The following is a 15,914-nucleotide window of genomic DNA, read 5'->3' as shown; positions in this document are numbered from 1 at the left end:
TAAAAATTATACTCCCTCCATTTCTAATTAATTGAATTTTTGAAGTGTTTCACACCCTTTAAGAAAAGAAGATTAAGACATAAATTTAGCGTAACTTTTTATTTTTACCCTTATTAATTATTATCAAATTTATGATTAAAATAACTAAACATTAATTAATAACTAATTCCAATACTAACTAATAAAGGGTAAAATTGGAAGAACATTCTAAAAGCGGTCTTGAAAATTGAACAACTAAGTTAATTTGAAAAATGAAAAATATCTCAACAATTCAATTAATTTAAAATGGAGGGAGTAACTTATAAGTCCACCCAAAATAGACTCTAAATCGTGTTAGGTAAAATTTATTCATAAATCGTATCCAAAGAATGCGTCTTATCAATAGCATTTCAGATACAAATGACTGTGTGTAAATGCATGCCAGTTGGATGGATGCATTTTTAAAAGAAAATACTCAAATAATAGCTTTGGCAAATTGATGGATCTTAGCGTAACAATTAATATTCTACTTTAAATTGGATCCAATTAAAAGCCTTATTCTTTATACTTTCTCTGTATTCATTTTTAGTCATTCATTTTGTATTTTGTACGTTGTTTATTAAATAATGATTAATATAAATATATCATAGTATATGTATTAATTGATATATAGTAATATGTTTTGAGATTTTTTTTGAAAATAAAGTAATTAATGTTTATTTAAAGAATGAAAAACAATTGTTACTTTTTCTTGATATGTTAACATTGACAATTAAAAGTGAAAATCTAATTTTGAAATATCAGATAAATAAAAATGATTTTTTTGAATAATTTCTAGTACTTTTTTTTTTCTTTCTATAATGTGCTATCAAATTGCTAATGTAAATAATTATTACCTCTATTACTTGAAAAATAAAAAAACGATTCATGGGGGAATCTATTGAATGCGTTTGTAAAACACGGAATTAAGGCCGAAAAACGGATGTTTTCACTAGCACCCCTTGGCTTAGGGTATACATCCAGATTTAGTGGCATACCTAATTAATGATAAGAGCAGAGATCTCCTCTCTCCTTCGAGCCCTCCGCCTCTGACACGATCTAGTAGGATATATTTTAAAATTGAAGTCAATTAATTATGGCACGTTCGAATAATAGTTGTTAATTATCTTTCTTCATGGTGAAGCAGACATGCATGACCTCTCCACTTAGGTTGTTTTGGAAAATGGCAAAAAAATATAACGTGAGATTATAATATGAATATAAAATAATATAGGGATTATAATATAGATTAAAAACGATCAAATTATTTAGTCAATACTATATATTTGGTTTTCAACTATTCTACAATCTATATTAGTTTTGAATTGTATAAAAAAAGCATTTTCTAGATGTTATCAAAAGGTTTGCTAAAGTTTTTTTTTCCAAATAATTACACGAAAAATTTATCTTCCTTTCAATAGTTAGAGGGATTATGTGTATTGGAAATTAAAATATGGATAAATGAGATTTTTGTCTTGGAGTAATCGAAGCCACTCGTAATTCGACCTTGGCTGATCAAGCTATCATTTGAAGGAGTTCATGTATTTGATAATGATAAAGCTTTGATATTCAAAAATCACGTTTAATCTCATTAAAAGTTGATGATCTTCACATCAATAACAGTTGAAACATGCATAGGATTAGAGGAATTAGTTAATACAATCTATCTTATGTTAATCCATCATCCCATTGAGATAAATACCATTCAAATTTAAATACTCCTATTTTAGATGTCTATAAAATCAATTGCTTCCATATAATATTACTCCTTCATTCCAAATCATAAGTCTCATGTTCGAATGCTAGGTAGGAAACTGTCTTCAATAAAAAATACTTTATCTAAGGAAATAGATGGAAATAAAATGGAAGGATGGAGCTAATAAGAAGAATTAAAAAGGGTCGGTTGGCTAAATATGCCACTCTTGCCTGCGTGGTGAGTGCTGTATGGCTATCAAGACATATGGCCGGCATAATTTGTGGAACCTTACAGGGTTGGCTCCCCGGCGGCCGACCCTCCAATTCTATATTAATTTTATTTTTGATTATTATAAGGAGAAGCCCAATGGACTCAGACTTCCAATCTTGCGGTTAAAGATTTATTGATAGGTTGGTCATTAAAAATATTTAAATGACAGTAGAATAAAGAGTTAATTACATTTTATTTATACACTCTTTTATAAAAAAATCTTTTAAATTAAGAAGGGAAAAGGTTCAAAAATGTCCATAATCTGTTGGAAATGGTTCAAAAATGTCCTCATTCCATCTGAGGAACAACGGACTTAATGTTGGAAGCCGACTCTCGTTCTTTGGACCAACCTATGATCGAAGAAAAATGAGTTCTCCCACTTGAGTTATGCAGAAATGCTCACCAGATGGGTTTTTTCATTCCTCTAGAGGGGTGAAGCAGGGGATCCTTTATCACCTGTTTATTTATTATAACGCTGACTTCAAAGGATATGGGATGCCAAAGTGGAGTGAGAAGTTAAATCATCTTGCTTATGCAGATGATACAACCATATTTGCTGTTGCTGAGAATAAATCCATTGATCTTATTATGAATACCTTGAAGGAGTATGAAAACCAATTAGGGCAAAAGATCAATAGATATAAGAGTTACTTCTACATGTTTAAAAAGGCTGGTAACGCTCTTATAAATGAAGTTGAAGAGGCTACTGGATTTGTGAGAGGTGATTTCCCTATAATTTATTTAGGATGCCCTATTAGTCATGCAAAGATGAAGAAGTCTCATTTTAATGAACTGATTAAAAAAGTTCAAAATAAGTTGCAAGTCTAGAAAGGTAAGCTCTTGTCCTTTGGTGGTAAGGTTGTACTTATCAATCATGTGTTGCAAAGTATTCATGTATACTTGTTATCTGTGTTGGTGCCACCAAAATGTGTAATAAAGGACCTCCATAAAATGTTTGCAAAATTCCTTTGGAACTTCAAAGAAAATAGTAGGGCAAAGCACTGAATAGCCTGGGATGACATTTGTCTGCCTAAAGAGGAAGGGGGTCTTGGTTTCAGATTTTTGTTTGATGTGTCCAAAGCTGTGTTTGCAAAACTATGGTGGAAGTTTAGAACAACAAATTCACTATGGTCCCAGTTTATGTGGAATAAGTACTGCAAAAGGAATAGCCCTCAAGTGGTGGAATTGAGGGGTGGATCTCAAGTTTGGAAGCTAATGTCACTGGCCAGATATAACTTTGATAAAGAAATATGGTGAGAACCTAGATGTGGTCATGCTAGCTTATGGTATGACAATTGGACACAACTTGGAGCTCTACACTATATTATGCCTATTGATCAAGTTGCTAATGAAAATCTGGAAGAGGTAAATCAGCTCTGATTGGATGAAAGTTTGAATATTAACCTGATGACAAAACTATTGGGAAAAGACATTTGTGATCATGCTAACTCTATATTGGGTCATACTCAGCATGTAGAAGAAAGGGACAAGCAATGGTGGATGCCAAACAGTAAAGGAAACTTTTCTGTTAAGAGTGCATGGGATATTATCAGAAGTATGAAGGATCCGCAAAAAGATATATTGTTTATATGGGAGAAGGGCTTAAAGATATCTTTTCTGATGTGGAGAATTTGGTTTAAGAGGATTCCAATAGGGGAAGTCCTAGTTAGGTGCAGGATAGCAAATTCCATTGAGTGTTGTTGTTGTAACAGTCATGAACATGAATCATTTAATCACCTATTTATATCATGTCTGGATGCTAAGTATTTATGGAATTTGTTTGCAGCAGCTATGGGCATGCAATGACCATTCAATCAGATGAGACATACTATCTACAAATGGTGGACAGAGGACTGTGCAGCTAAATTAAAACCTTTGTGTAGAGCCATGCCATCTTTTATCATTTGGCAATTGTGGAAAAGGAGAAACATGATAGCTCACGGGGGAAATATGACTAGGAATGCTATGGTGTTGGAGATCAATAGAAATGTATATTTCATGGCAAGAGCAAGGTACCCTTGGTTGGCAGAAATACCTAACACCTGGCCATATATTGTAGAATTTCTGGAAAGTTATACACCTCTAATAAGCACCATAGTGATAAGGTGAAAGTGTCCTGAGGGAGGAAGATACAAATGCAACTCTGATGGTTCCTGTCAAGTCAATTATGGCATGTGTTCCAAGGCATTTTGTATAAGAGATGGTTAGAGAGATTTGATATATGCTAGAGCTAGCAAGTTGTAGTTTTGTTCATCATTAAAGGCTGAAGTTAAAGGTTTTAAAGATGGTTTATTGTATTGCTTAAGCCATAATCTTTTACCTTTGATAATGGAGACAGATTCCTTAATTATTAAGAAGATCTTGGATGGGAATTGGGAAGTTCCATGGATTATATCAGCAGACATTAGGGAGATCAAAAAAATTATGGTCAATAAAGAAGTAGTTGTGGTTCATACTTTCAGAGAAGGGAACTCGCTGGCAGATTTCTTAGCTAATTTAGTTGTTAATTTTGCAGGTGCAGAGTCTATCCAGTTTAATTACATCGAGGAACTACCAGCACAGGCTAAATCTATACTACATTTGGACAAGAAAGGAACACCAAATATCAGATTCAAGAAGGGGCAAAACAAATATTTTAAACAATTGAGATGAATACAAGTGGACAAAATAATTTATCAAGGACTGCCAGATCGAATACGCAACGTGTGGATTCAATGAACAAATATAACAAGACAAGTTTTTTAGGGGTATTTCGGTCTTAAATCCTAGAGTATTGTATTGATCTAATCCATAATTTGAGGCAGTGGTATCAGTTCTACGGAGCTCAGCCTACACGAGTCAGGGAAAAGGTTAACATAACACTCAAATGGAATCTCTTTGGTCATAAAGGAAGGGGCATACCTGAAATTATTGGGATTGAAGCCAAACTGGGAGCAGAAGAAGTCTTCAATGGAGTCGAATTCATGGCAGTAGTGAGACTTGTTACTGCAAAAGTGATTCACAGAATTGATTTGGAAGATGAAGGGAGGCGTGAGCTTTCTCCAACTATTTTCATGTGTTTAGAACTTTTCTTTTTAGTTGTCTGTGTCTGTTTCTTTACTCTTTCCATTTTTGTTCATTCTCTTGGGCTTGTCTGTAGCACAAGCTGGATCTTTCTTTTTTATCAATTAATAAATGGACCTTGGTCCAAGTTAGATTAAAAAAAAAAAAGTTCAAAAATGTCCACTAATTAACAGAAATATGACATGAAATTTAACTAAACAAATGGCAACTTTATATTGGTCCACATCATTATTTACCCAATTAAAAGAACCGAATCAAATACCCAAACCAACATTGATCTTCCAAAGGAATCTTGTGAGTCTTCAAAAATCTCTTTTTACAGGAAATATGAATGCCTTTCAATCGAAGAACTTCAAAATTTAGTTCAGGTACTATACATAAAGATATGAGTTTGTCTCTTGTAAGCACATCCTCACTCGTACTCTCCCACGGGTTGATGAGTGGGGATTCGTCATTTCCGAGTTAAGGTTGGACCACAATCAAGTGCGGATCTACGTGGACAGGTGGGGGTGCCACGACACTCAGTGATCTCGGAAAAAACGTTGTATATATATAATAGTTAAATATATATTAACTTTGCCACCCAGTAACTAAAATGCTGAATAGTTCAATTGGTTAAGGAGGCTGCTTGCCACCCAGCCAACGCGGGTTCGGTCCTTGCTGAAAACACCTATTTCTTTTGTTTGCTCCTTCTTTTCTTTTCTTTTTTTGTTTCATTAATGTGTAAAGGTTTTTTTGTTTGCTCCTTCTTTTCTTTTCTTTTTTTGTCTTTTTCATTAATGTGTAAAGGGCTTTAATTTTTTTTCTCTATTCATTCTTATTTATTTACTATTCTTTATTAATTCAAATTGACTCATTTTCACAATTAATTAATTTTTTTTTTACTTTCTCTTTCATCAATTATTAATCTATTGATATGAGTGTTAGGTGTTTATTCTTTATCAATTAATGACTATTGAATTATAAACGTCAAATAAATATTATTAAGAATATATTTAAATGGTAGTTTTCAAAAAATATAAGTTTTAAAAATAATGAATATTATTATTAGATTTTTTTTAATTTAAATGTTCTTTCAATCTTCACTGACGTTCTTGCTAAGCAAGATGACTAGGTTGAAACTATAATTTTTATTTTTTCCCTACTATATATCTCCAACAACACATAAAATCAATGGAATATGAATATATTGAGTTCATACTATTAGATAGTTTATATAAGTTCAAATTTTAATGTGAAAAATCTTTTTTTTTTCTCAAAGTTTAAGCGGATTAGACATCTAATTCCAAAAAGTAAATAAAAATTGATTTGTTTAGTTATCTCTAATCTCGAATTATCTAAAAAGAAATATTACTAAAATATATATTTGATCGATTTGTTTATAAAATAAAATAAAATTAATAACCCGAATTGTAACCCAAAATTAAAGCAATCAATCCTTTTATCTTACTTGAACGATGTGTCATCCACGACCTCCAAATCCTAGATCCGCCTTTGACCATAATTCATTGTTGAATTTAAGTCGTCGAATCATGTATGAAGTGCAAAGGGCAGCTAGTTCTGCTTGTTCTTCTACCAAATGTATATTATTTTTTAGTATAGTTCTAAAGTTAGTTTGGTTTTGAAATGCAGAAGATTATAGCGTGATTTTTTGGATTTAAATTCTGCATTTTAATTAGCTGTTGTTTTTTGAATTTCAAGCATTCATTTTACTTGTTTGTTTGTTGTGTTGTTTTGAGCCTTAAGATTTGCATTTTATCGATTTTGCCGAGTTAAAATGCTGCAGTTTGGCTGTTATTTTTTTTATTGAAAGCTATTAAACATCTACCATTTATAAAGAAAAAAACAGAGAAATGGCTTCAATCATCAGTGAAATTGGTCTGGGCATTGGGTTGGGTCGGATCTTTTAATTGGGTAAATTTTTTTTATGTGGACCAATATAAAATGGCTACATGTTAAGTAAAATTTCATGTCATATTTCTATTAATTAATGAACATTTTTGAACCTAGAGAAAACGTTAAGGACATTTTTAAATCAATAAATGAAAGAAAGACATTTTAAAATTATTTCTAATAGGTTAGGAACATTTTTGAATCTTTTCGTGTGTATAATTTTTCTCCATATTTTAAACCCTTTTAGTAAAAATCTCCTCTTCGCGTCTCCGCCTCTACATAGAACACTTTGTTTCGCATTTTCTCAACAGTTGCCAACAAAAACGACATCGTTGCACAATCAAAAAGCTTAGTAACTTTTTTACCTTCTTCTTTCGCGCGCCAAAAGTTCTTCACAAAAAGACCCGGGAAAATTTAACCGAAGGTAAAAACAATTAGCGCCAAAAAATTCATTTCCTACAAAAAGGAAAAAAAAACCCTTTAGAAAAAAATTCATCTTCAATATTCGGCCGATTCATTCTCTCAATTTTTTTCCCTGCAAATTAATGGAAATGGAAGCAAATGTTGAAGAGAATGAGAAGAATATCAAGATGATCCGTTCAATAATAGGTTCTGAAATTCCAGAAAATGAAATTCTCGAAGCCCTTTCACAGAAAAACAACAATCCAGAAGCAGCTATTAACCATTTGCTAGATTCTTCGACGCCGTTGATAGTTCACAAGACTGTTACGGGCACAGGGGTAAGGATTTCTGCTCCGATAAAACAAGAGAATGGAGAAGAATCATTGGGTTGTAATACTGTAAGTGGGTTAAAAGTTAGGGAAGAAACCGATTTGGGTGTCAATGAAAAGGGGGAAAGAAAGGTTTTTGATGGGTGTGGAGCAAAAGGGTCGGTTGGTAATGGGCTAAAAGTTAAAGAAGAATACGATGTGGGTGTTGAGGAAAAAGGGCAAAAAGAGGAAGAAAAGAAGGTTTTCAATGTGCGGGATTTTAGAAAAGACTTCAATGAATGGCTTAAGTTGCCTGAAAACAACCCGCAAATCGATATTCAGAAACCGAAAGAAGAAAAGAAACTTGAAATGGTTAAGTTCAAAGAAGAACCTGTACTTGGTGTTGAACCATTGTCATCAAGGCCTTTGTCAAAACACGAATACAACAGACTGAATAGTAGTACTAGTAATAGGGCTATTGGGGGAATTAAAGAAAAGATCGGAATTGAGAAAAATAGTCTTAGTACTGTTGTGATTGAGGATGGGGATTTCCCTGAAGATTCTGATTGGTTGTTAGTTGGGAGAACTGTTGTTACTGGACTTTCAACTACAAAGGGAAGAAAACTGGAGAATAATGAGATTGTTCATTTTTCATTTCCTCAGCTTGGGAGTAGTAATCAGAGTTCACACTGGGGTGGGTCAAGAGCTGCTATTGCTGCTGCATCATCCATTGTTAGGTTCTCGACTAAACGATCGGGGGAGGTAAAGTTGAATTCAATCATTGTGACCCTTGTTTTAGTATTAACTCTTGTTATTCTTGTTGTAGTTTGCTAAAGTTCCCTCTTTTTGTGGTTAAATCTCCCAAGTATACTTTATTGTGAATTTATTTGTGTGGAAGTCTTGCTTTTTGGTGTTGAGATGCTATTGATGTAATCAGTTGTTAGGCTCTTGACCAAATGATTGGGGGAGGTGAACATGAATTTGATCATAACAACCCTTGTTTTAGTAGTAAGTCTGGTCATTCTTGTTGTAGTTGTTGAGATTGTATTGATGTAATCCGTTGGGGGAGGTAAACTTGCATTCAATCATTAGGATCCTAGCTTCAATTATTGTATAATTAGTCGTTGCTACTAGTTTCGTTTCCATTGTTTTCAACATGTTTTTTTTCAGTATTGTATTTGCTTTACAAACTTGCTTGCTGATATTCTTTATTTGAGTGGAGAGTCTATCGTAAGCAGCCTCTTTACCTTCACAAGGTAAGCTTAAGTTTGTGTGCACTACACCCTCCCATATGCCACTTTGGGATTTCATTGGGTATGTTGTTGTTGATTTAACATTTATTGAATTTTCTTATGTTTTTTTTGCATATGTATTATGTATAGATATTCTGTGTGCAAAATATTGTGCATGGTAGAATTTGTTCCACAAATACTCTATCTCAAAAGGTCATCCAACTTTGATGATTTATTTTATAAGGTTATTCAACTTTGTTTTGAATCAATAAAATCACTCAACTTTGAGTTTTCTTTTTATAAAATACTCAACTTTGAGTTTCTTTTTATAAAATCACTCAATTAAATTTATTATAAGAAAATTATTTAACATGATATATAAAACATTTTTTGCTGGAGTTTGAGTTTGAGTTTTCCTCTTTTCTCTCTTCCATAAATAAAAACTTTACTCAAATATCTTCTTTTTTTTTTGGTAGATAGAGAGAGATTTTATACATACTTACTATATTCACTTGCATAATGTTAATGATTTCGAACTTAATTAAACTATTACAAATCAAAGAGGAGATTATGTTTAGACTATAATTTCCTTCTTTAGCTGCTGCCTGCTAGTAGACTTGAGAGAAACCTTGTTGGAGGATTCTTCATGAAGACGTTTTATTGTTAATTACGGTTATTTCCTTTATGAAAAGGGAGTAATTTTTTTTGTAATTATTGCACGGTTATTTCCTTTTTGAAAAGGGAGTAATTTTTTTTGTAATTATTGCAGAAAAAATAGTAAACGTAAAGAAGAAAAACATACAAAGGATTGAGATTTGAGGAAAAAGAATTAATTTATTTTATCATGTCAAATTACTTTTTTAATGATAAATTTGATTGAGTGATTTTATAAAAGCAAAACTCAAAGTTGAGTGATTTTTTTGATACAAAACAAAGTTTAATGACTTTAGAAGAGGATTCCTCAAAGTTGAATGACCTTTTGAGATATTTACTCTCATTTTGTCATGTATTGATTCCTGTGAAAATTGTGATCCTTTTATGCTGAGATCATACAAATACAAATCATACTCTTATCTATTTTTTCTGACTGCACAGATTGGGCGTCTTCCAATGGAATGGGCAAAATGCCTCATTCCACTTGTAAATTCTTCAAAGGTAAAGGTTTTTGGTCGATGTGTTGCTGCACCTGTAAATCTGTCCCTAATGCAGGAGCTTGTGTTGTATGTAAGGTAAACACATACTGTTCTTTGCTGTTTTGTACTTTTGACATTAATGGAATCAACTTGAAATTCAATCCTATCCAAAGCTAATGCCTTTTGTTCCCATTGTGCTAATTTTTTTTATATTTTTTTTTACAGTTTCTACATTCACCACTCGGTGTTTACAAGCTGTGAGAAGTCATCATGGAGGCTGGATTCTCCCTCACAAATTGATACTACAACATATCCACTACTTACATTGTTCAAGTTGCTCAAAGTCAAACCCTTTCAGAATGTATGTTAGATAGTTAATTGTTTAATGGCTTGAAACAATTCAAACTCCTATTTTCTCACTGATGTCTTTGTTCTCTTTTACTAATGTTATGCAGGCTGAGTTCACCCCAGATGAGCTTGATTCTCGTAAACGCCAGCTCAATTTAGATGTATGTTGATTCTAATTTGTATTGACTAGCACTTGTTTCTTAATTCAAGTTTCCAAGTTCTCAATATTTAAAAGCATGAATAATAACCTGTATGGTTATTATTATTTTGATCAGTATAAACTGCATGTCAATTATATTGTTCCAAAAGGTAGTCACAGTTAAGCTGGTTGGATAATATTTTGAAAACACTCTCATTTTTCTTAAAAAATGTTTTTGGAACTTAAAGATGTCTTTCAGATGTTTATAGTTTAATCTTGAAGATTTGTGAGTGTTTTGTGCATGGAAGAATTTGGATGAAAAACAGCACCTCAACACTTCTCAACTTTAATTTCGTTTTCAACTTTTCTTACAATGAAGCAACCACCTATATGACTTCAATAGTTTTGCAAAAATTGCACAAACAAACCTTACTTTCATTATTGCTCCCATTAATTTTGCACCTTGATTGGTATGCCCATTTACCCTTTGCTCAAAACCTTTTTATACTTGATAAAACAGCAGTAAAAGAGAAAAGACAGTAGATTGTCACTGATGTTCTGCTTATTGCTTACAGTCTGATTCAAATGAGGCTGCTTCAGTGTTATCAATTGCAAAACGAAGAAAGGGCTGCCAACAGTATTCAGAGCCAAACAAGGATGAGCAAGAAATCTCTGAAGCATCTATTAACAAACTTGTTGGTTCTGTAGACATGTATGACTTGAAGGTATAATGCACAAACATGCTTCATGTTTTAGTAAACTGAAATGAGATGATGCTGATTGTGTATTAATCTTGCTACTCACTGGTCTATATCCTATACATTGTATAGGAGATGGAGGCTCCCGACACACTTATGTGCAGCCTAAGGCCTTACCAGAAGGAGGCTCTTTACTGGATGTCAGAATCAGAGAAAGGAGCTGGTGTAGAGGAAGCATCAAAAACTCTTCATCCATGTTGGGCAGCATATCGGATATGTGAAGAGTAGGCACTTCCCTCACTGAATTAGACATTGCAAATAAGGAAAAAAGAGTCACGGATGATCTATGCTTAAAGAAGATATTTTTGTTATTGTTAGTTTTTAAACATAAATGACTAACCAAACTTCTCCAACAGGAGGAAAATATATGTCAACATTTTCTCTGGGGAAGCAACTACTGAATTCCCAACTGCATCAAACGCAGCACGCGGAGGGGTGGGATTTCCTTCTCACTAACCCTTCTCTTAATTGTCTTTTATTGACATGATCTGGTTCTTCTGTTAGTTAATTTGTTGCTTCATGTGTTTCTCTTACTGCAAGTTATTTTTTTCAGTATTCTCTGTTTATCTGAATCAGTTTGATCTTTGCAGATATTGGCAGATGCAATGGGGCTTGGAAAGACGGTGATGACAATTTCTCTAATACTTGCGAATCTGGGGAGGGGTAGCCCTGATGATCAGGAAATTGCCTTGGAAGACACAGATGAAACTGAATGTGTAACAAAAAGAATCACTTATACTGATACCGAAGTCTCAAAAAAAGCAAAAGGTGGCACTCTCATTGTCTGTCCTATGGCATTACTAGGCCAGTGGAAGGTAAGTCAATAAAACGTGCAATGAAATGTCCAGAATTTGTTTTTCCCATGCTTTTATATTAGATCTCTGTTAACACATAGGTACTTTGTTATCAGATCTTGTATTTACTGCTACAGCTCCAATCACTCTAAATCCCTGTTTATTTTTGAATGCTAGGATGAACTTGAAGCACATTCAAAGCCTGGTAGTGTTTCAGTTTTTGTTCATTATGGTGGGGACAGAAGTAATGATCCTAGAGTGATAGCAGAACAAGATGTAGTCCTGACAACTTATGGTGTCTTGAGTGCAACTTATAAGGCTGTAAGTAGTAATGCATGCCATTTAGTTTAACATCATCTGTGTTGCTATTACTGTTGTTTTGATAACAGCTTTGTTGTTACTCAGAATAATATGAAAAGCATATTTCATAATGTTGATTGGTACCGGGTGGTTCTGGATGAGGCACACACCATAAAATCCTGGAAGACTCTTGGTGCACAGGCTGCTTTTACTTTGTCAGCACATTGTAGGTGGTGTCTTACTGGTACTCCTCTGCAGGTATGTTACAAAAATTGCATGATTATACTTCAGTTCTTTTGCTTCACAGAAGTATTGTAATCAAGCGCACTGCTAATTATTATCTCATACAGCTTATGAATGAAATAAATGCCTGGTGTCCTATGATTTGTATTGATATTATAATTACTAATTGCTGCAGAATAATTTGGAAGATCTTTACAGCCTTTTATGTTTCTTGCATGTCGAGCCATGGTGCAACTGGGCATGGTAAGTTTAGGTTAAATGATTCTATTCATTTTGTTATATATATGTTGATGGAATTAGAAAGTTTTCAAATGTCAACTACTCTGCCTGCTTTTCTATTTGTTAAAAGGTTTGCGTAGCACGACTGAGGTAGTTCTGTTTTCCTGTTTGCTCCTAATTTAGGTGGAACAAGTTAATACAGAGACCTTATGAAAATGGTGATCAGAGAGCTCTAAAATTGATCAAGGCCATTTTGAGGCCCCTGATGTTGAGGAGAACAAAGGATACCAAGGACAAAGATGGAAGGTGCTTACTCTATTTTTTTAAAAAAATCTTCTTTATCCTATTCTTTTATAAATTGTTGCAAACATGATTTTCTCTCAACACTGACATGTATTCTTCTGAAATCAGGGCGATTCTTATTCTCCCTCCAACCGACATTCAAGTCATTCAGTGTACACAATCAGAAGCTGAACGTGACTTCTATGATGCCCTCTTCAAGAGATCTAAAGTACGAACAAAAATCTTTTTCTTCCCATGTAAAAACTGAATTTGTTAAAAAATGTGTTTTTTTTACTCGAAAGAATCATCATTGTTGCTGATGGAATGTATGCTTATACTTTTGTTTTTGGTGAATAAACCAGGTTCAATTTGATCAGTTTGTGGCACAAGGAAAAGTTCTTCACAACTATGCTAATATTCTTGAATTACTACTTCGACTGAGGCAGTGTTGCAACCATCCTTTCCTTGTGATGAGGTTGAAATCATTCTCAATCCAATAAACTTGCTATAATTTAACCTATGTTGCTTGCTATCCTCCAAAAATATTGCTGCACTTTTGTCGGATCTTTCAGAAGTGCTAGCTTTAGTATGATCCAACACATGTGACAATATTTTTGAAGAGTTTGAGCAACCTAGAATCTTACAACATAGCTTGTTAGTTTCTTCTAAAATATAACACTATATATATTGCTTGTAATGTGCAGCCGAAGTGATAATCAAGAATTTGCAGATTTAGACAAACTAGCAAGAAGGTTCTTGGAAACAAATCCTGATTCATCAACACAGAAAGCACCTACACCAGCATATGTAGAAGAAGTTGTTGAGGGAATTCGAAATGGAGAAAATACGGAGTGTCCCATATGCCTTGAGTCAGCAGATGACCCTGTGCTAACACCATGTGCCCACAGAATGTGCAGAGAATGCCTTCTTTCAAGCTGGAGAACTCCAGCAAGTGGACTTTGCCCAATTTGCAGGCAAATGCTAAAGAAACATGAGCTATTCACATGTCCTTCTACAAATCGGTTTCGAGTTGATGTTGAGAAGAACTGGCAAGTATCTTCTAAAGTTTCAAAGCTGATGGATTGCTTAGAACCTATAAGAAAATCTGGTGAAAAAAGCATTGTTTTTAGCCAATGGACTTCATTTCTTGATCTTTTGGAAATCCCACTCAAAAGAAAGCAAATTGGCTACTTGAGGTTTGATGGGAAATTGTCACAGAAACAAAGAGAAAGGGTCTTGAAAGAGTTCAGTGAGACTAATGAAAAAACAGTAAGTAGTACTTATCATCTATGTCTCAGTTGGACTCTCCAAAAAAGCATGTTGAATCCTCAAAAAGTATGCATTTTTGAAGAGTCGAACAAGTACGAATGTTGTTCGACTCTCAAAAAAAAGTTGTTGCACCCTTGTTGGATCCTCCAAAACTAAAACTACTTTTGGAGGATTCAACAGGTATCTGATGTCATTTTCTCAATAGTCTGAGCAACATAGGATACCAATACACTATTCAACTTGAATGTTTTGCTTAGCTCTTTCAAAGCTTAACTTTTTAAAAATATCACCTTGTTTCAGATTTTGTTAATGTCACTAAGAGCTGGAGGTGTTGGCTTGAACTTAACAGCAGCTTCTAATGTCTTTCTCATGGTAATTCTATATACATTCCTCCCACCCCCACCCCCAACTCCCAAATCTTTTTCTCTACAGTGTTAATGTTCTTACTTCTAATCATTACAGGATCCATGGTGGAATCCTGCTGTTGAAGAACAAGCAATTATGAGAATTCATCGTATTGGTCAAAAGAAAACAGTTCGTGTTAGAAGGTTCATTGTTGAGGTAAAGATTGCTCCTATCAAAGCTGTCACTTGTACTAATATTCTTGATCAAACACTTAATAGATTTAAGAAAAGTAAGGGGTGGATCCAAACCCGTCGATGTTCAAGTGTTTACTTCATATTTTGAACTTTTTAGTGAAAATCTTGATTCCGTCAGTGACTAAGATAATCTTATCTCCCTAAGCCTTACTATGGAAGACTTACATGTATTGGTGAATGGTAGGAAGACTTCTAGTTCAGTGATAAAAGGGTTCGAAAATTGCTTTAGGTTGTGACATTGTGTTTAAATTCTAGGTGTAATATTTTTGTAAATCCTATTATATGAACTTCTAGCTCCGTCACTGACAAATAGGTACCTTTGTTAACAATTTTATTTGTTTAGTTTATACATATTGTTGATTTGTCTTTTTGGTAAAATGGTGTTATATTTAGGACACAGTGGAAGAAAGAATGCAACAAGTCCAAGCAAGAAAGCAAAGGATGATAGCTGGAGCTTTGACTGATGAAGAAGTGAGGTCTGCTAGAATTGAAGAACTCAAGATGCTTTTCAGATAATTGATTTTAATATATTTGGAAAAGTCCATTTATATTTAATTGGATGTAAAATTAGTGAAAAAAAACAAGAAATTTATGTCCAAGGGGTGGATAAAATTGTTTTTGTATAGTTACAATTGTTCCACCTGAATTTTGTAAAGTATTTTTGAAGTAACAAACTAAGTTATGATCTTGTTGTCTATGCTTATTGCATATTTGAATTAGATGTAATTAATGGGATGTAATATTAGTGAAAAAATGAAGGAAAAAAAAAGAACTAATGCTTCATGGGTAGATAAAATTGTTTTTGCTTTTATTCAATATAATTCAAATTAGTTGAATCAATAAATTTCGAATATGGAATATAATAGTTAGAATATAATAACTATTATTGCGTGTAAATAAGTTGAGGTAGCATTTTGGAGAGATGTCTTATAGAATTAATATAATCAA

At 33.4% G+C, this 15,914-nt stretch overlaps 1 protein-coding gene across 1 annotated transcript; it reads left to right on the top strand.

Moving 5' to 3' along the window:
- Window positions 1-7,452: 7,452 nt before the first annotated feature.
- Window positions 7,453-15,706, top strand: LOC102588387 (putative SWI/SNF-related matrix-associated actin-dependent regulator of chromatin subfamily A member 3-like 3). The gene is made up of 18 exons (XM_006356044.2): window positions 7,453-8,412; window positions 9,978-10,111; window positions 10,241-10,376; window positions 10,471-10,524; window positions 11,078-11,227; window positions 11,333-11,484; window positions 11,617-11,695; window positions 11,851-12,075; window positions 12,232-12,375; window positions 12,460-12,612; window positions 12,773-12,840; window positions 13,000-13,122; window positions 13,228-13,327; window positions 13,461-13,573; window positions 13,803-14,367; window positions 14,668-14,739; window positions 14,830-14,928; window positions 15,360-15,706. Exons 1-18 carry the CDS (start codon window positions 7,486-7,488, stop codon window positions 15,480-15,482), a joined length of 3,417 nt encoding a protein of 1,138 aa, XP_006356106.1. The 5' UTR covers window positions 7,453-7,485; the 3' UTR covers window positions 15,483-15,706.
- The last annotated feature ends 208 nt before the right edge of the window (window positions 15,707-15,914 follow it).

Source organism: Solanum tuberosum, unplaced genomic scaffold (genome assembly GCF_000226075.1).
Source record: "Solanum tuberosum cultivar DM 1-3 516 R44 unplaced genomic scaffold, SolTub_3.0 scf00214, whole genome shotgun sequence".
Classification (NCBI taxonomy): domain Eukaryota; kingdom Viridiplantae; phylum Streptophyta; class Magnoliopsida; order Solanales; family Solanaceae; genus Solanum; species Solanum tuberosum.
Note: the sequence above shows the minus strand (reverse complement) of the source record. Positions and strands in the feature narration are given on the sequence as shown.

Excerpts from the sequence above, each read along its gene's own strand:
- LOC102588387 (XM_006356044.2), top strand. The coding sequence starts at position 7,486 with ATGGAAATGGAAGCAAATGTTGAAGAGAATGAGAAGAATATCAAGATG. Across the intron at positions 13,328-13,460 it reads CCCTCTTCAAGAGATCTAAA|GTTCAATTTGATCAGTTTGT; the intron begins GTACGAACAAAA and ends TGAATAAACCAG. Across the intron at positions 14,368-14,667 it reads GTGAGACTAATGAAAAAACA|ATTTTGTTAATGTCACTAAG; the intron begins GTAAGTAGTACT and ends ACCTTGTTTCAG.